We start from the raw sequence: 19,398 nt of genomic DNA on the forward strand, positions 1-19,398 counted from the left end.
AACAGTACTCCAGTTAAAAAAAGACGAAAAGAAAGGATGGTTCCTTCAGAGAGGAACTAAAGAGGTTAGGTTGATAGTTCTTAGGACCATAGAAGCACCCATAGAGCTCCGTAATACCCAGATTCCTGGGCCCCACCTCCAGAGAGCCTGTCCCTGGATGCAGATCCGTGGCCATGCCTGCAGGAAGAGACGACTCTGCCTCTTACAATGGCAGGCCTACAAAAAAGGCTGCAAAAAGCACCTTGTATTTGCTTTTCTATATTTTCTAGTTTTTCTGTAATGAACATTTTAAAAAAACTTAATAACATTAAAGGCAGTTCACCAGGAAGACAACATATGTCTGGAAGCCAGGAAGGGGCCACAAAGTACGGCACCAAGTCGCTGGTTATTTTCTTTTCATTCTGTTAGAGCAGAAGGTAAATTACCTCAGGCCCTTTAGAGTATGTGCAGGCCACAGCAACGGTGGGGACGGGTTCTGATGCCAGCCAGCAGCCTTGGTTCGATGCAGTTGAGCCATATCTAGCAGCTCCTCAGTGTGGCTGAGGTAGCCACTTGGTCTCATGGGTTCTCCCTGTCCTACCACAAAACCTGGTAATAGAGACTTTCCTCCCACCTACCAAAACCACAGAATATCCCACTGGGGGGCTTGTTCTACGTTAGGCTCATTCAAATAGCCAAGATTATCCAGTGAAGAAAGAAGCCCCTAATAATTCTGATTCTCTCCTCTCTTCCTCTTGTTGGTTCCAGGGACCGAGTGGGGTCAATCTTCTGGTGCTGTCTCTCCAGGTCTCTTCCAGGCTGGTCACAGACGCACTCCCTCTGAGGCTGACCGCTGGTTGGAAGAGGTGTCCAAGTGCGTCCGGGCTCAGCAGCCCCAGGCCTCAGCTGCCCCTCTGCAGCCAGTTCTCCAACCTCCTCCACCCAGTGCCATCTCCCAGCCAGCGCCACCTTTCCAAGGAAATGCATTCCTCACCTCTCAGCCTGTGCCAGTGGGTGTGGTCCCACCCCTGCAGCCAGCCTTTGTCCCTGCCCAGTCCTATCCTGTGGCTAACGGGATGACCTATCCAGCCCCTAATGTGCCTGTGGTGGGCATCACTCCCTCCCAGATGGTTGCCAACGTGTTTGGCACTGCAGGCCACCCTCAGGCTGCCCAACCCCATCAGTCTCCCAACCTGGTCAAGCAGCAGACATTCCCTCAGTACGAGACAAGCAGTGCTACTGCCAGTCCCTTCTTTAAGCCTCCTGCTCAGCACCTCAACGGTTCTGCAGCTTTCAATGGTGTAGACGATGGCAGGTTGGCCTCAGGAGACAAGCACACAGAGGTTCCTGCAGGCACCTGCCCAGTGGATCATTTCGAAGCCCAGTGGGCCGCATTAGAAAGCAAGTCCAAGCAGCGTACTAACCCCTCCCCCACCAATCCTTTCTCCAGTGACTTACAGAAGACTTTTGAAATTGAACTTTAAGCAGTCCTTATGGTTTACGTATTTTGTCTGTACTTAGGCAAGGGCGGAGGGTGGAGGTCAAAGGAGCAAAGGGGACTTTGTGTTCCCAACCAGTATGCTTTTCACTAATCCCAAAGGTCCCCAGGAGCATGTCCAGGCATAGAGTGCTGAAGGGGTGATTGAAAAAAGTGGAGAAAACCATTCCTAGAGAAGAGCTGTCTTGCAGTTAGACTAAAGAATTTAAGGAAATGTTACCCTCTGCCCCCCTCTTCCTCCCTCAGGCCCTCACAAATCTCTGGCAACAGAGAGGCAGAAGTATCTGAACAGGAACCTGTATTCAAAGCACATTTACTGGAATATAAAACACAACGGGAAGCAAAACGATCTCCCTTTGTTTTTCAGGCCATTCACCTGCCTCCTCCCTCAGTACTGGCCTGTCTTAAAGATCAAAAACAAGGTGGCCTGTGCTTGGGCTGGGGACAAGAGGCAGGCTGTGCTGCCAGAATTCCCAGGAGGGCACATCAGGAGCCGCCCAGCAGAGCTATATTTTAGGGGTAAAGTTGAGCTTCCATTTTGAGTAAGAATAAATATTATAAATATATATCAAAAAGCCAAAATCTTTATTTTTATGCATTTAGAATATTTTAAATAGTTCTCACTATTAAAAAGTTGTATGAGTTGTAAGTAATCTTGCCAAAGGTAAAGGGTTAGCTGTAAGAAATTGTACATAAGATTGATTTATCATTATGCCTATTGAAGTAAAAAGAGGAAGGGTTGGAAGTTGCAGACGGGATCCCTAGCTTACTTGGTATCATTTACTGTAAGTAGCACATTGCAACAACAATCATGCTTATGACCAATATAGTCAACTAGGTTGTAGTTTTAAATAAAGAGTGAGCAGTATTGTCCTGGTTTAAAACCTATAAAGAAATTCTAATGTCATTATTTTAATGGAATCAATCTAAATAGAGAATATGTATTTTCTTCTATATATTGCTGCAGTTTCCTTATGTTAATCCTTTACTTTGTTTTAACACTAAGGTGACAATGACATAATCATATCCATAGACAGGAACACAGGTTACTGTGTTGGTTTGTCATGTAGGTCTTGGTGGGTTTTGCTTTAAGTAAGTTTTGTTCCCACGAGTTTTGTGGGGATGGAGGTTCTAGTTTTATTAGCACTGCTTGTGCGTGTGCATGTGGGGGTGTGTGTGTCCATCCCTCTCCCTCCCAGTGAGCAGAACATCCCATTTGCCAGTTGCAGCCACTTGACCTCTGGTAACAACGTGAGATCCCATCTCATTTTTACTTTTGAACGTCGGCCTTACAATCAAATGTAAGTTATATATATTTGTACTGATGAGAATTTATAATCTGCTTTAACAGAAATAAATGTTCGTGGTAGAAGCTTTTGGCCATGAAGGGCTATTCTTTCCCCTTTATTAGCAAGTGAGTTTTGGTTCTTTTTGGTCTTGTCCTCTCTCCATTCTACTGCCGCCACAGATTTCTAGGTTGATGGCTAGAAAATCTTTCACCGGGATTAGTATATTCTTAAAATTCATATTTGTATCCACACTTTAGGCTTTGGTTGTTCCTAAGCGCATCTCTGATGTCAGATTCTTCTTGCTCAAAGTGCAGACTTCAACCTGGCAGCTGGTTAGAGATACAGAACCTCAGCCGACCCCAGACCTAGTCAGGATCTGCATTGTGACGAGATTCACATTCTGAGAAGCTGGGCTGGAGCAGTGATTTCCAACTTTGGATACGTATTAGAATCATCTGGGAGATTTTAAAATCCTCATGCCTGGCCCATACTCCAGACCAATTAAATCAAAATCTCTGGAGAGTAGAACCCCAGGTTCAGTTTTTTAAAAAGCTCCCAGTATGGAAGAAGGTTGAGAACCACCGGTCTAGGTTGAGTTTTACTCTCGCCTCTAACCTTACCCCACTACTCTGTGACTAGTTCCAAGAACTAACCTACCTCAAACTTACCTTCTGAAGTGTGTCACAAATTTGCCAAATACTAGTTTAACTAAAGAACGGGGGAGTCCAAGAAGGTAGCCCTTATTTTCCAATTTCTACAGCAAAACCAGCCATGGTTAGGGAAAGGGATGCACCTCAATATTTTTTTAAAAATGAAAAAAAGACCTGTGCCACCACATTTCTTTTGTTGAATGAGACGTAGACCAAGAAGAAGTATCACTCACCCATGATGCAGCTGTTTGTCTTTTCCAGCCAGTGTGTTGGTAATAAAAAAAGTCACCTTTCCCTGTAATGCCTGTCTTTCTTGTGTCCCAGAATAACCTCTGTTACTAGGCCCAGCCAGAGTCCTCTGGAGGATGTGTAGAAGGTTAAAGAAGTGGAAAGAAACTCGGAAACTCACTGAAACCAGGCCTCTTGATTTAGCAGCAAGGAATTAAGAGGCTCCAAGAGAGGAAGAATGACCTCTTCCAACTCAAACCATTTCTGAAACCACTTCCCTGTATTACATTGCCCTCCACTCCATTGGTTCCCCCCCATCCTGCTGGTGCTGTTTTTTATAATAGTGTTTTTGTTTTATTTACTTATTTATTTTTGGCTGAGTTGGATCTTTGTTGCTGCAACACAGGCTTTCTCTAGTTGCAGCGAGCAGGGGCTACTCTCTTTTGCGGTGCGTGGGCTTCTCATTGCGATGGCTTCTCTTGTCGCGGAGCACGGGCTCTAGGCACACGGGCTTCAGTAGTTGTGGCTCGCGGGCTTAGTTGCTCTGCAGCATGTGGGATCTTCCTGGACCAGGGCTCAGACCTGCGTCCCCTGCATTGGCAGGCGGATCCTTAACCACTGCTCCACCAGGGAAGCCCAACAGTCTGCTTTTTATCTGGCAGCAAGTATTTTGCATCAGACATACTGGCTTGAGGAGGAGAGGCTCCTTGGTGGTCACTGCACCGAACAGGCTCACCTGCTCCCTGCAGGTGTGAGACGATCCTCACGGCTTGGCTTTGCATGTCTGCCTCGGCAGGAAGGCTCCATCCAGCCTCTTGATGAAAGGAAGGCGCTTTTCTAGTTCTTTCATACTCAGATAATGATGCAGTGGCTGCTGTTTCATCCCAAATCCCTATACTGGGCCTTTCATTTATATTCCACTTCGTCGACAGTTTTCACAAACATCATGCTATTAATGACCGTATGCACAGATGGGATTTGAAGCTGGTTGCTATACTACCTAGAAGGGCGAGAGAGGCTAGAGCAATGAACCGCTGTTTGGACCCCAGATGAGACCTAGTTCTATCAAAGTATGCTTCCCTGACACAACAGGAGTTAGTGTTCCCGTAGAAGATAGGTATTAACTTTGAGATCATTACACACCTCCCCACACAGCTTTAAATGAAGTGAGAACCCTGGTGGCTTTCTTTAAAACACAGTGAACTGATTCTGTGTAACAAATTTTAGAGGGAAGTTGTAAAGTGAAGGATGTCCTTATCCAAATAGATGCTTCTTCTTGACAACTCAGCAGGCGCTTGTGGTACGTCAGAGAAGCAAACACTGCTGGGACTACAGAGGGAGGCTGCCGCTGGTGCTCAACTGCCGGAGCAGCTTTGAAGAGGCCAGTGTCTCCGGAGGAGAACTCCCTTTGCCAGCCAGACAGGGGAGACTGAGAGCCTGTCTCCCCTTCTCCCAGCCCTGTGAGTTGTATCCCTGCTGCCAGATGGGCTGAGCAGGAGGCTAGACCCGGGAACAGCTGGCACAGCAGAAGCTGGAGTAGTACTCATTGCCGCAGAGCCGGGCCTGCAGGATCAAATCACAGTTGGCCAGCTCCGGCTGGTCGATGCACTCCCTGCCAGGGTCCCTCGGCACGGTGGCCAGTGCTGCAAGACAGCGGGGGAGAGAGGGTGGTAAGAAAGCTCTGTGTAGGCTGAGAACTCTCCCCTACTATTTCATTTCATTTCGTTTCCCTGAAAGGAAAGTGCTGTCACACTGTAACCTTGTGACACCTGTATGTACAGCTATGGGAGGGCTCTCAGTTTCCATTGTCACTGGCCTCACTTCAGCATGCAGTTGTCCTCCCATTCTTTTGCAGCTTCCGCCCAGTGCACAGCCCATCACAGACTCCCAAATATTGACTGCCTGGATGATTAAACATCTCTGGAAGTTAACCCCCTGCCCTGACCATTGAGACCCGAAGAGCTGGACGACACTGTTGCAGCCTGTGGATGGGGCAGAAGAGAGAGCAGGGTCAGCCCTAAGCACAGTTGAGTCGGCAAAGGCTGTGTTCTCTTTCACTACTGGTTTCCTCCTACCTCAAAAGTTTTGTGCCTTCAATAGCCCCAGCTTAGTCACTTAGTTCCCCATCTTTCCAATTTTTCCACTTCCCCCGGAGACAGCAAAGAGTATTAGGCAAGCTGACAGGAGGACAGGCTGTGAACTGTGGCACTGAGACTACATCGAGCACAAAGTGCTGGTTGCCTCCCCCTCTGAATTTACTGGAAGCTTCAGTATCTTATAAATCCCTGTGAGAGTTTCATCCTGCTGCTTCATCTTAGCACTGAAGTGGCCTTTTCTTTCTGGAAGGGGCTCTTATGACTCAGCTTGGCTTAGGCCTGAGCAGCACCTCCCTGAAGTCATCTCACGGGGCTGGGGATGGCCTACTCCATGCCCTCTCCCCTGCTCCCTCCTAAAATACAACTGAAAGACCATACCTAACAAGTGGACGGCTGTATAAAGTAATACCGATAATACAAGAGTATGAACTACTTACGTTTACATAAAGAGCAAGCCACCTATGCCTATTCTTAAAAATCATAACTTTGGTATCAACTTTATCTCAGCCATTGCAGCCCTTGGACCCATCACGGCCAGAGGTGAGGAGGTGCTGGGCTTGCTGGTGAAGCACGCTGGTTGCCTGGGCGCCATCATGGCTCTGCCACTTCTAGCCGGGGGTCTCTGGGCAAATTAATATTACTTAAGCTCTCTGTTTCTCAGTTTTCTTATCTGAAGTGGAGATAATAATAGCACCTGGGGCACATAGGAACCATGGCTAGAATGTGCGCATGTAACTGTTTTGCCCCATAGCATTCCCACTCACTTAGAGTAGTGTGAGTGACCGTCCCACTCACTTAGAGTAGTGTGAGTGACTCTAAGTGTTTTAACCCTACGATATTTTCTGTTTCTCACCCTAAACTTTTAGGCAAAAAGCTTGAGAGGTCTTCACAGTAGAAGTATGTCCCTTACACCAGAGTGTGACTAGCTCAAGGCCCCCCACCCTGATTCGAACACTGCAGTTCCAACATGCCACCAAACCACGAATAGGGCACAGTGAGACAGCCTCAAGCAGTGAAATGCTACAAAAAGCTTACATGGGTGACAGCAGATAACATGCAGCCTAATCGATGGAACGAACACTGTTAAAGGAGGGAGAGAGATAGCTTCTCATCAAGAAAGGTCCCCCCCACCGCCCACACACAAAAAAAGTAAGATTAGCAACGCTCATCTAACGGGGCGGGAGAAAGGCAGCTGGACTGAGGCCATAGTGTCCTATCCAGGAAGGCAGTCACGTCACACCACATCAGGAGCCCCACCAAACTTCAGCATCAACCAAATTTCTAATTACAATTTAGCTTCCCAGGTAGACATGTCTATAGCTAATCACAAACATGCCCATCTGGATCCTCCTAACAGCTCTCCTTCTCTCATAAATCTGCCTTCTGGCCCTGTCTCAAGTCTCGTAAGTTTGGTAAATACACAGACAAGGATCTATTTGCTGGGCAGGACAGAGGTGAAAAGTGGCCCCTACAGGACGGTGCTTTGGCCAAGGCAACGCCTTCACGCAGGCACGTACTCCATCACTGAGTCTCTGAGCACCTGGTGATGCAGACACTGCGCTGGGCCCTGGGACGTGTGCGGCCCAGTTGCTCTCTGAAGGAGCTCAGACTGGAAGCCCACTGTCAGTCCCGCTCACTAAGCAACATTTCTACCAGACTTCAACCTTTAGCCTGGCCAATTCCAGCCTCAGCCCCACAGACAGGAGGTAGCCAGGCCTGACCATCCAGGCTGACCAGCACGGAAAGACCCTGGCAGTTCTCTCCCAGGCTGTTTCAAGCCCCATGATAACTGGCCTGCTCCAAGTCACACTACCAGGAACTGGCAAGGTGAGGCAGGACTTGGAGTTGAGTCCCCTGGACTGCAGAGCCTGCCCCCTCCGCATTCTGCAGCAAGCAGCCAGCTCTCAAGGACAAGCAGATGCCTGGGGTAGGCCTTCCTTACCCGGCGGGACCACCTTCACCTCGGTGCTGCGGCTGACCGCCTGGCTTCCACGGTAGGCGCTGCATGTGTAGGAGCCCTCGTCCCTGGCCTGCAGGTTGTGGATCAGCAGTGTGCCATCCGGGGACTGGTGGACACGGTGGCCATCGGCCCGCACCGGCAGCCCATTCCTAGGGGGGAGAGGACACTGGGAGAGCTGTCCAGGCCCTGGGAAGCTGTGCCAGCCCTCGCGGGGCCAGGGGGAGGTGGTGATCCAAGGCCACTCCAGAGCCAACGACTCCCTCTTTGCAGCCCCTCACTTTAAGGAAGGGATGGGTCTGGTACCAAGATGATAGACCAGCAACGCCGAAGCAAAATACCTTGGAAGTGAGGTGGACTCACACCAGCTGATCTAAGTGACTGCAGATCTGCCCCTTATCCCCACAGGAGTCTCTCTCTCCCCCTTCGTCCACAGAGGTCCTCTAAGCAGCGGGATGAAGGACACGAGCATCCTGCCTCCAGCGAGGTGGGGCGGGGTGCAGGTGGTAGGGGAGCCTTCCCTAAGGAGGACAGCTGGCCGAGGCCTGACCTGAGGGTGAGGAGGAGCGGCTGGCTGACAGGAGGACACGGGGACCCGGGGGTTTGAAGGAAGGCCATGGCCGCAGCGAGGAGAGTGGGTGTGGGAGGAAGTGCGCACGGCTCCTGTCAGGAGTCCGGACCGGATCCTGGGGGTAAGCGAGGGGTGTGAGCTGAGCAGGACTGACAACGCCACGTGTGCTTGGAAAGGATCACCAACCGCAGCGTGGGGCAGGGACAAGCCCGAGGGCAGAGGCCAGGTGAGTGGCTGCCGCAGGTGTGCACACAGGTTGACGAGACAGACAGTAAAGCAAAGGGACCTGGGTGAGGGTCAGAGGTGGGGGAGAAGAGATCAAGGGTAGCAGGTTCCTAGCTTGGTTACTGGGCAGTGGTGGGGCACCTCCACCGTGGGGAGACCCAGGGCAGGATGAGGAGTGAATGGTGAGGTTATTTTCCCCCATTTCGCATTTCGGGTGCTCTGAGACACCAGGAGCCATCAGGTTTGAGGTCTGGACCCAGGTAGTGTCTCAGCAGTGATGGTCCTGGAAACTTCACGTCTACAGGGCTACCCAAGGTGAAGTTAGAGAAAAGCCGAGGACCGAGGACCAAGGACAGACCTCAAGGTACAAGAGCCTCTCAGAGAGAGGGATGTGATGAGCGGGCCAGTAAAACAGAAGCTGCAGCCGTAGAAGCAGGAAGGAGACTGCAGGTCATGTGGGACTGAGTCTGTTCAAGGACTGAGGAACAGGGAGGTACTGGTGACCTCGGTCAGGGCAGTGTTCCTGGCATGGGGGTGCGGGGGTGGAGGAGAGGCCCCGGGGCAAGGGCTGAGCTGCCAGCAGGGAGGTGAGCAGACCAAGATAATGTGAACAGCCGTGCATGAAGGGGACGCAATATAGGACCCCACTGCAGGGAAACACTGGGTCAGAGGAGGGTGTGTTTATGTTTGTTTGTTTTGAAGAGGGGTGTCCTGAGCATGTTTGCTGCTGGGAAGCTCCCGGCCTGATAGGATAATCACAGCCACAGTTGATCAGGGCAGGGCCGGCTGAGGGCACCAGCTGAGAAGCCTGCAGAGGCTCCCACCACCTTCCCTGGCATCAAGGCCACAGAGAGGCAGCTGACCTCCGTGCCCCTCACCGTTCCTGCCAGTGTGCAGGCCCATTCCCATCCTGGCATCATCGCTCCAATACTCACCCTTGAGGCTTGACCAAGAACATCCTTCCCTTCATCCATTCTCCCAGACAGGAGACAGCCTCACCCCACTGTACACAGACGCACTTAAGGCAAACCTCTGGAGCCTGGGGGACACTGGGCCATCTCCTGCCTGGGAGTTTTTGGGGGACTCAGATTACCCCAGGATCCCCAGAGCCTAGCCTAGTCCTGACATACTGCAAGGAGGAAGTGGGCAAAAAAACGCTGAATGAATAAAAGACCAACAGATTTGGGGTGAAAGACCACTGAAGTCCTCAGAGCTGTGCGCAGCCCAGGGTTTCTCAACGCCAGTGGATTCTGTCACCCAGGAGACATTTGGCGACATCTGGAGACTTTTCATTGCCATGACTTGGGAGGGAGTGCCACTGGCATCTGGCAGGTAGATGGCCTGGGCGCTGCTAGACGTCCTCCAGTGCACCCCAACAGACGAACGCGTCAGCCCAAAATCTCAATAGTGCCGAGGTTGAGAAACCCGGGGTAGCCCGACCAACAGAAAAGAGCAGTCCCAGGGGGCTTCCGGGCGTCGGTATGAGGGCGCTGTGGCCCCTTCCCTGACACCAGGCCGGGAGGCAGGAGTGGAAGAATAAGGGGAGGGGGCAGTGGTGACCGCAGCATCCCGCAGGAAGGTGCACCCCCTCTGTCTGGGCTGTACCACCTCAGGTACGAGGGCCCGAGGGCCAGGCCTGCCTGGAGCAGAGCCTTACCTGGACCATCTGATGTTCACGCTTTCGCCCGCCACCGCACACAGCAGCCTGGCCGTGTCACCTTCTGGCACCATCACCGTAGAGGGCAGCCCTGTGATTGTCAGCTCCCCTGGGCCCAAGGAGGGGGCACTGTCAGCCACCACGCCCATCCTGGCCCACCTGACCTCAGAGGCCACCGGCCACACTCACCCTCCCGCCCGGGACTGCCGCCTTACCCAGAACTCTGAGCTGGACCCAGCGCTGGTCTCGGTCCTGCCCGTTGACTGCAACACAGGTATAGAAGCCTCCATCTTCCACAGCCACGCGGCTGATGACCAGGGAGCCGTCGGACTGCAGCTGGTGTCTGGGGGCCAAGCACAATCAGGTGTCCCCACCCCAAGGTGCCCGGCAGGGGGCAGGAGGGGCAGGATCTTCCCTCCCCTGGTGAGAGGCTGAGCAGCCCCTGCTGTCACTGGGATCTGACCAAGGGCCAGTAGGCCTCCAGCCCTCAGGCCCTCCAGCTGCTGGCACTCTCCTTAAAGATGCCTGACTTTAGAGCCTGAATAAACAAGTCAAGTTTTCTGATACAAAATAATTCTGGTTTGGGTTTCTAGTTTTTGCTACACTTGTTTACTAGGCTCGGTTCTGGTTCTACCACTTAGGAGCTGTGTGGTGTTCAGCTTGTGCATGTCAAATGGGGATGAACTAGCACCCACCTATTTGGTCTCCTCTGCAGGTCATAGGAGGAGAAAAGCCTCACCTCCGAACGGGCCCAGTAAACGTGAGCCCTTGGGATTACGGCCAGAAGTGTGTCCGCCTCTGTTTCCTCGCTCAGCTGTCACCTCTGTTAGCAGGCCCTTACTTCTGTCCGCTAACCACAGTCCAGAAAGGCCCGGAGACCCAAATGCGGTCTGCCCGAGGAGCCCGACGCCACAGCTCCAACCCTCAAGGGGCCCTGGGGCCCTCCTCAGGACCAGGGGGCACCTGCAGCTCCCTGCCCCAGTGGGGGTGCGGCTGGAGGCCGGCCAGGCGGGAGGGGAAAGGAGCTGAACGAACCTGGGAGAAGAGAGGGGCTGCCCATCTCTCTGCCACTCGACGCTTGTGGGTGGGAAGCCCTCAGCACGACAGGTCAGCCGGATCTGCTGGCCTGGATGGGCGTCCACCACCCCAGGCTGGTGCCGGTCCAGACGCAGCCTGCAGAGCAAGCACCCCACGGCCGTGAGGGGGTTCTTGCAGCTGCCTCTCCCCCACTCCCACCCACGTCAGGGGACGGGACCTCCGCACAGCCTCGTGGGCCCCTTCCCCCTCTCCAGCCAGATTCCGCTTCCCAACATCACCCCTTTGTTCCGGTTGGGACATCTTGGACCAGGTCTAAAAGACACCTGTGGCTTATCTCACCTCCCCACCCAGAACCTCCGACTGTCCCCCGCCCGACCGACCTGCGCGTCTGCCTCCAGGTCCTTGACTTGGGCACCCCCAGCTCTCTGCGTCCCCTCCGTAAACTGCCCTTCTTCAAGGCCTTCTCAGGCCCTCTAGCTGCCGGTGTCCTCCCCTCCCTCGGCTCCTGAGGCCTGGGCCAGGCCCTGGCTCCGTTCCCCACGACTCAGGGTGGTGGGCGGGGTCCCCTTCCTCCTCCAGAAGCTGAGCTCCGGGAGCCATGCTTCCCCAGCCCTCCCCTCACAGAGCCCTGAGCAGGCACCAGCAAGCCCGCTCACAGCACACGCTGGCCTGGGACCACCCACCCTCCCCCCGCTCTCCCCAAGACCTCCCCTAACCCCGGCCTCAGTGGGGCAGACCAAGAGCGAGACAGCACTGCACACTGTTACCTGCTCGTGGGCCATGGGTGCGAGGAGGAGACGGCCCCCCGGCCCCCAGAACCGCCCCCTAGGCTGGGGTCCCTGGCCTGAGGGAAGTGCCTTGGTTCAGCCTCAGGAATCACGGCCACGTCACCCCCTGTCATGAGGCAAGGAGAAGCAAGGGGTGAGCTGTGGGGAGAAGGGGGTGGAAGGAAGGGTGGGCCATGGGGCCCGTGGGGAACAAATAGAGAAATGAGGGCCACGAGGGGCAACACATCCGCCCCAGCCCAGCTGGAGCATGTGGTCCCTGCCACCAGGAGGCCTTGGCCCAAGGAAACACTAGTCCTCCAGTGTCGAGGCCCCCCGGCCCAGGCCCTCCCGGCCGGTACCCCACCCCGGGGCCCGTGAGACCCACTGCGGGGGGCTGGGGACAGAGACCTGTGATGCGAAGCTGGATCTTCTGAGAGTCACGGTCTGGCCTGGTGCTGCCACAGCTGTAGGTGCCAGTGTCCTCTGCCCGCAGGGGGCTAATGACCAGGGAGCCATCGGGCTGCAGCTGGTGCCTGAATGAAGAAAGGGCGCTTGAGCTCTGGGCTCCTGAGGCAACGATGAGCCTGGCTCCTACAAGAGGCGCCGTCGCCCCACACTCACCCGCCCGTCCCAGGAGATCAGAGGGGCTGTGCAGGCTGCACACACACCTGGCAGAGGAGATAGGCCGCCCGTCTTTCTGCCACCTGGCGTGGGGGTCCAGGGAGCTGTCATCTGGGCAGAAGAGCCGCACCAGCTGCCCCAGAGCCACCTGTACCAGGGAGAGCTCCGAGCCTACCAGGGTGATCCTGGAAAGGTGGGAGGGAGGGTCTGCATGAGTGCCGGGACCAGAGACTTCACCACACAGAAAGCTTGGTGCCCATCCCGTCCTGGGCACCGGTGGGGCCAGAGGGTCCCAGGGGAAGCCAAGCTCCAGAAGCCCGAGGACTCAGGAATCCGCCCTCCCCCACCCCCCCAATATCCCCAGGCATTGCTACCTCAACCTGTTCCTGCCAGAGCACAGAATAGGCACAGAGCCCAGGGAATGGAGAGGCTGGGAGAGAAGCAACACCAGGTTCCCATGGGGAGCTAAACACATGCCTGATCCCTTTGGAATTCAAAGTTTTATTTATTTTGTTTTTAATCTTCCCAAATCTCATTAATATGACAGTCACAAGACTAACAACAAATGAGACCCACATTAAACCTATGAGATCACATCACCACTTTACAGGGCAAGAAACTGAGGCTTCGAGAATTTGGATGACTTGCCAAAGGTCATGAAGCTTATAACCTAGGCCTCAACTAGACAGGCCCTGGGCTATACCGGCAAGATCTGCTGGAGAGTCTAGGCACCACCATCCACCGATTGCCTGACCCTAAGCAAGTCTCATATCTCCAAAGCCTGAGCTTCCCCATCTGTAGAATGATGGTAGCAAGGCCCTCCAGTCTGGGCTGTTTGGAAGATTCCAGGTTAGGGATGGAGGGGGGCCCAGCTGACCTCAGGGTTTTAGCTCCAAAAGGCTCAGCCCTTGGGCCTGGGTCCCTAATCCCCCATCCCACCTGGGGAAGGTGGGCCTCACCTGTAGGAGGAGCTGTGGGAAGGTGGCACTGGTGGTCCTGCGTCTCCGCCCAGTCCAGCGGCACTGGGCCCAAGCTCCTGGCCCTGCGGCCCTTCTCCAAAGGCCTGTCTGTGGTCCACGGCCCCCGGCCCAGGCTCTTGATCTTGCCTCCAGAGGCCACCGGAAGGCAAGGGCTTTCTCTGGACAACAGGCCCCGCCCCGTGCCGGCTGGCCTCCTGCTGGTCCCCAGGACCGCTGCCGCCACTGTCTCTATGGGTGCTTTGGCCAGAGGCCCCGGGGTCGTGTCGGCGGGGCCCATGTTGGGGTCCCCGGCAGCTGCTCACACACTCCTCCTCTGAGGCAAAGTTATTGGCGTTGCCATGGCAGCCACCATACCAGAAACGGTTACACTGGCCCACGGAGGCGATGAAGTACCAGCGGGCGGCCCAGTCCGTGCAGGAGCCATGGGCACTGGGCAGTAGGCACCGCACAGGGTACACTGAGGGGGCAGGGAGGACGCAGGTCACCGAGACCCAGTAACGAAGCTGCAAACGCTGCCCAGGACGTAGGAGTGAGGCCCTTCCCAGGGTACGGAGCACATCTACACTGGGCCCCTGACCAGCCCTGGGGACAGTCTGTTCACTGCCCAGACCTGCCCTGGGCTGGGAACCCAGCAGCCTCCACAATCATCCCCGTCCACCTCCACCCCCAGAACTAGAGCCGTCCAAAGGTCAGGGCCATGAGCTCCCCGGACAGGCTCCCTCATGCTCTTCCCCACCTGACCCAGGCCCCAAGGGTGCACACAGAGCAACCCCAGGGCCAAACCTTGCTGTGCTTAGCTCACAACGAGGACCCAGCCCTGAGCCCCCAAAGGCCTGTGAAGATGCCCAGTGAGGGGCCCACCCTTGTTCCCAGGGCCCTTCACCAGCTCTGAATTTTCTCCAGCCCCCAGCCTGCCCATAACAATCACCCTCCTCCCAGGCACAGCCTGCTCCCTCTCCGCATTCAGATGTGACCACGCTGGCCCCTGCTTAAAGCCCATCCAGGTGCCCAGCCCCCTGCAGACTCAGCCCACCAGCCCACCTGGCTTCCAACGTCCCTGTGATGGTCCCTGGCACTCCACCCATGCACCCGCCTCACAGCCCTCCTTCCAGGACTCATCCCAGGCAGGGTGGGGACACCCCATCCATCCCAGCCCTGACCTCCCTGTCTCTGGAGGGGGCTGAGCCCCGGGGGCAGCACAGCCTTCCTTCTCTGTGGAATCCCCACTGACAACTCTCCCCAACTCCCTCAAGCAACCAGGCGGCGACAAGTGCAAACTGTTGGACACGATAATAATCTTGCACTGTTCTCTGGCCCGGCACCTAGTAGGTGATCAGTAAGTATTTGTGGAAGAAAAGAGCAATAACCAAGGCAGTAGGAAGGTTCTCGGCTCTGGGTGGGGTGGCGAGCACAGTGGGACCAGAGCCTACCCACCAGGAAGGACAGGAAGGGGCATCCACTCACTGTAGCTGGGCTGGCCCACACAGCCTTCCCCAAGAGGGCCCACCGCAGAGGCCATGTTGTCGTAGCAACAGCCGAACTGGGAGACCCGGCACTCACTGGGCTCATTCTGCTGGGCCTGGGGAGGAAGCCCAAGGTTGGGAAGTTGGAAATAAGTCTGGCTCTTGGCGGGAACTCTAGGCTGCCAGGTAGAGGATGGCACGAAGAGGGACAGAACAGTGAACGCACGGAGCATAACCCCAGCCCTGGGGGCAGATCAGAGGCCAGGAGAATGTTGGCTGAACCCCCCAGCTCCAGCCCAGGCCTGTCGCTGAAGCCCTATGCCCTCCAGAGGATGGTCCAGTCCAGCCGGCTTCAGGGACCTCCTTTCTGCAAGGCTAAAGCTGCAGAGCCTGGGTCGCAGTGGCTCTGAGCAGGCTCGGGGGCTGGACTCCTGCCCCTCACGTGACCAGACACTTACCGTGGAAGCCACCTCTCTCGACTGTGGCCTGCTCCCGGTGTTGCTGCGTCCATAAGAGCTCGCACAGCCAGCCTGATGGGGCCCCTCGGCCACAGACACCCCGTCAGGACAGCACCCGAACCTAGACAGACATCACACAGCCCTCCCCTCACCACCCAGCCCTGACCCCCACCCCTACCAGGGACCCTGAGCTTCCTGCATCCCAGGATCCGGGCTCTGAGGCTCCCTGAGCCAGGGCCTGACCGGGTGAAGATCCGCGTGGGAGACGGGTTTGTGAACCCCAGTCTCTGCCATGTCCACTGGCCGCTTAGAGGCTCCCAGTGAGGGCGACAGGAAAACAATACGCAGGGCTGAACCCTTAGTAATTGAGAGATCTTCAACTCACACAGCCCACCACAAAGCCGAGGAGGGGAAATGCACCTGAACCTGCCCAGACACCAGGTTCCCAGGGAGTTTTTACAAAATGTCAGCGGTTGGGCGATGGGGCAGAAGAGGGTGTCAGAGGAGCCCACCACTTAGTTCACCTCCACCAACCAGGAGCTGGGAAGGAAGGTGAAAGAAGGAACATATCAAAGCACCTTCTATGTGCCAGGCACCATGTGATTCGTTTCAGCCTCACAGGAACCCCAGTCAGTGGCTGTCATTGTTCCCAATTCTCAGCAGAGGAAGCCAAGATCAAAGAGGTTAATAACTTGCCCCAAGTCACCCAGCACGCAACCGGTAAGCGGCTGAGCTGAGAACCACCCCCAGGCTGCTGGGCGCGAATCTCAGCCCTTAGCACCACAGCCTCTGAGGGACTGGGGGCCTGGTTTGGATCGGAGAGCTAGAATCATAGCCCACTTGCCTTCCCAGAGCCTCAGGCTACATCTCAACAGGCTGACTTCTGCAGAGAAAGCAGGGGGTTTTGCCCACAGCCAGCACGTTAAGGAGCTCAGCGAGAGGAACCCAAGCCCTCGGTTTTGCGCTACCAGGGCAGCTCAGCCTGGAGCTCTGCTAAGCCACCCCACGCCCTCTCCGAGCAGAGACACTGCCCGTGCATCAGACACACCCCCTGAACACACATCTTCCCTCTTCGACCTGGGGAGAAGGAAGAGGCACCCACCTGCTCTGCTGACATGAGGCCCCCGGGCAGCCTTGCCACTGCGGCCCAAGAGACGCAGTGTGGCCATCGGGGCAGCACCCATGGGGGCTGTGTCTGCAGTCACGGGGCCCCAAGCCAGACCTCAGGGGCTGCCGGTGTGAGGAATGCCGCAGAGATGGGGCTGGGCCCGGGGCTGGCAGGTGTGGGCTCTGGTCGCCTCTGGGGTTACCCTGAGCTGAGGGTTGCTCCTGGGGTGCCCACCACTGGTCTCTGAAATCTAGAGAGAAGAGGAAGCAGAGGTCATGTGATGTCTCCACCTGGCTCCTCACCCTCCATCTGTGTCCGCATCAGACCCACCTCTCCCCATCCCCCCAAACCACCTGCCGCCACCCTCAACCTCCATCTCAAGGGCCCGGGGCTGGGGGCTTCCACTGAGCTTCTCACCTGAGGTGGGGGCCTCCTGTGGGCCCAGAGACATCCACGGGTCCCTGGGGCTGGTGTGCATGTCCTGCATGCTGGGGACTTCTGCAGGGAGCCGGGGCAGTCAGGGTGCAGAGGGAAGGCCACCCCCACCAACATCTGCTCCCACCCCACTACTCAGGCAGGACCTGGGGAACCCAGGACAGTAGAAGGAAAAAGGAGCAGACTTGTGTTTTTATAAACACCCTTCCCAGGTTTCAAGAGAGTCTTTGATTGCATAGAAAATGCTCATGTTACGTGTTCAGCAAAAGGAAAAGCCACATGTAAAATTAGCGTTTATGTTTGATCCCAATGACATAAAGCAAAAAATGATACACAAACATTTTTAATTGGACTAATGAAAAGGTAAACAATCCAGTTTTAAAATGGGCAAGGAACTTGAACATATGCTCCTCCAAAGAAGACACACAGATGGCCAACAAGCACATGAAAAGATGCTCTACATCATCAGTCATTAAGGAAACGCAAATCAGAGCCATAAGGAGACACCACTTCGTATGCACTAGGATGACTCTAATCAGAAAAGACTGAAATAACAAGTGTCGGCGAGGATGCGGACAAACTGGAAACCCATGCACTGTTGGTGGGAATGTAAAATGGTGCAACACTGTGGAAACAGCCCGGCAGTTCCTCAAAAAGTTAAACAGAGTTACCACAGAGCCCAGCAATTCCACTTCTAAATATATACCCAAGGGAACTGAATATACACACCCACACAGAAACTCCTACATGAATATGTTCATAGCAGCATTATTCATTATGGCCAAAGGGTAAAAACAACCCAAATATCCATCAACAGACACATGGATAAACAAATCGGGCACATCCATGTAACTGAATGCGATTTAGCCGTAACAAGGAATGAAGTGCTGATGTATGCCACAGCTTGGATGAACCTCAAAAACATTCCGCTAAGTGAAAGAAGCCAGATGCAAAAGATCTGCTCTTCCTTTTATCTGATATTATCTAGAATTGGCAAATCCATAGAGACAGAGAGCAGGTCAGGTGACCAGGGAAGGGGACTAGGGTTAATGGGGAGTGATTACTTGATGGGTGCAGGGTGTTTATATGGGGTGATGAAAATTTTTGAACCTAGAGAGTTGGTCGTTGTACAACATTGTGAACACAACAAATAAGAGCACACTGTCTACTTGGACTTCCCTGGTGGCACAGTGGTTAAGAATCCGCCTGCCAATGCAGGGGACACGGGTTCGAGCTCCGGTCCAGGAAGATCCCACATGCCGCGGAGCAACTAAGCCCGTGCACCACAACTACTGAGCCTGTGCGCCTAGAGCCCGTGCTCCGCAACAAGAGAAGCCACCGCGGTGAGAAGCCCACGCACCGCAACGAAGAGTAGCCCCCGCTCGCCGCGACTAGAGAAAGCCCGCGTGCAGCAACGAAGACCCAGCGCAGCCATAAATAAATAAATAAATAAAAACAGCACACTGTATACTTTAAAGTGGTTAACTGTTGATTTTCACGTCAATTTTTAAAAATCCATATTAAAAACAATTGGATTAATAGATGAAGGGATAGAGAGTAGATGATGAAAAAGTAATTACAACAAATATTAATTGTGAACTTGATGGTGGGCACGTGGCTGCTCACCACACAGCTCTTCAACTTTCCTGTGTGATCCAAATTCCTCATCGTCTCTTGTCCAGCTTAGTGAACTTACTAAAAACCACAAACTGTACCATTAGCATGGGTGAATTTTATGCTGTATGATGTTTAACCACCTCAATATTAAGTTCTTAAAAAGATTTTCATCACAAAATATTAGAGAAAAAATGCAAAAGGCTGAGTAGATAAGATTAGGATAATAGGAATTTTTAAAAATGATACCCAAAAGAATACTAGCAGGACACCCCCCAAATGCTCACAGTGACTGTGAAACAGACTCACAGAGAACAGATTTGTGGCTGCCAAGGGGGAGGGGGGTGGGGGAGGGGTAGATGGGGAGTTTGGGATTAGCAGGTGCAAACTATTTCATAGAGGACGGATAAACGACAAGGTCCTACTGTATAGCACAGGGAACTATATACAATATCCTGAGATAAACCATAATGGAAAACAACATATATACTTATACACATACATATATATAAAAAACTGGGGACTTCCCTGCTGGTCTAGTGGTAAAGAACCTGCCTTACAATGCAGGGGATGCGGTTTTGATTCCTGGTCAGGGAACTGGGATCCCACATGCCACGGGGCAACTAAGCCTGCGTGCCACAACTACTGAGCTCGCGCGCCTCAACTAGAGCCTGCGTGCCACAAGCCACAGAGCCCACGCACTCTGGAACCCACGCCACAACTAGAGAAGCCCAGGCGCCACAACGAAAGATCCCGCATGACTC

At 54.2% G+C, this 19,398-nt stretch overlaps 2 protein-coding genes across 11 annotated transcripts in view; one reads left to right on the forward strand and one right to left on the reverse strand.

Moving 5' to 3' along the window:
- Positions 1-2,849, forward strand: part of NUMB (NUMB endocytic adaptor protein) — a 187,474-nt gene extending 184,625 nt beyond the window's left edge. For all 10 annotated transcript variants that reach the window (XM_067731248.1, XM_067731230.1, XM_067731291.1 and 7 more), the window contains one exon: positions 748-2,849. In XM_067731248.1, the coding sequence (XP_067587349.1) occupies positions 748-1,463 (716 nt within the window). In that variant the 3' untranslated portion in view covers positions 1,464-2,849. The remainder of the gene's footprint in view (positions 1-747) is intronic.
- Positions 2,046-19,398, reverse strand: part of PAPLN (papilin, proteoglycan like sulfated glycoprotein) — a 36,935-nt gene continuing 19,582 nt past the window's right edge. Inside the window, exons 15-27 of the mRNA XM_067731182.1 lie at positions 17,003-17,083; positions 16,580-16,835; positions 15,478-15,598; positions 15,021-15,135; positions 13,536-14,013; positions 12,624-12,761; positions 12,364-12,488; positions 11,956-12,082; positions 11,186-11,323; positions 10,366-10,493; positions 10,151-10,259; positions 7,683-7,849; positions 2,046-5,287 (exon numbers count right to left, since the gene is read on the reverse strand). Of these exons, the coding sequence (XP_067587283.1) occupies positions 5,145-5,287; positions 7,683-7,849; positions 10,151-10,259; positions 10,366-10,493; positions 11,186-11,323; positions 11,956-12,082; positions 12,364-12,488; positions 12,624-12,761; positions 13,536-14,013; positions 15,021-15,135; positions 15,478-15,598; positions 16,580-16,835; positions 17,003-17,083 (2,126 nt within the window). The 3' untranslated portion in view covers positions 2,046-5,144. The remainder of the gene's footprint in view (positions 5,288-7,682; positions 7,850-10,150; positions 10,260-10,365; positions 10,494-11,185; positions 11,324-11,955; positions 12,083-12,363; positions 12,489-12,623; positions 12,762-13,535; positions 14,014-15,020; positions 15,136-15,477; positions 15,599-16,579; positions 16,836-17,002; positions 17,084-19,398) is intronic.

Source organism: Pseudorca crassidens, chromosome 1, assembly GCF_039906515.1.
Source record: "Pseudorca crassidens isolate mPseCra1 chromosome 1, mPseCra1.hap1, whole genome shotgun sequence".
NCBI classification, from domain to species: domain Eukaryota; kingdom Metazoa; phylum Chordata; class Mammalia; order Artiodactyla; family Delphinidae; genus Pseudorca; species Pseudorca crassidens.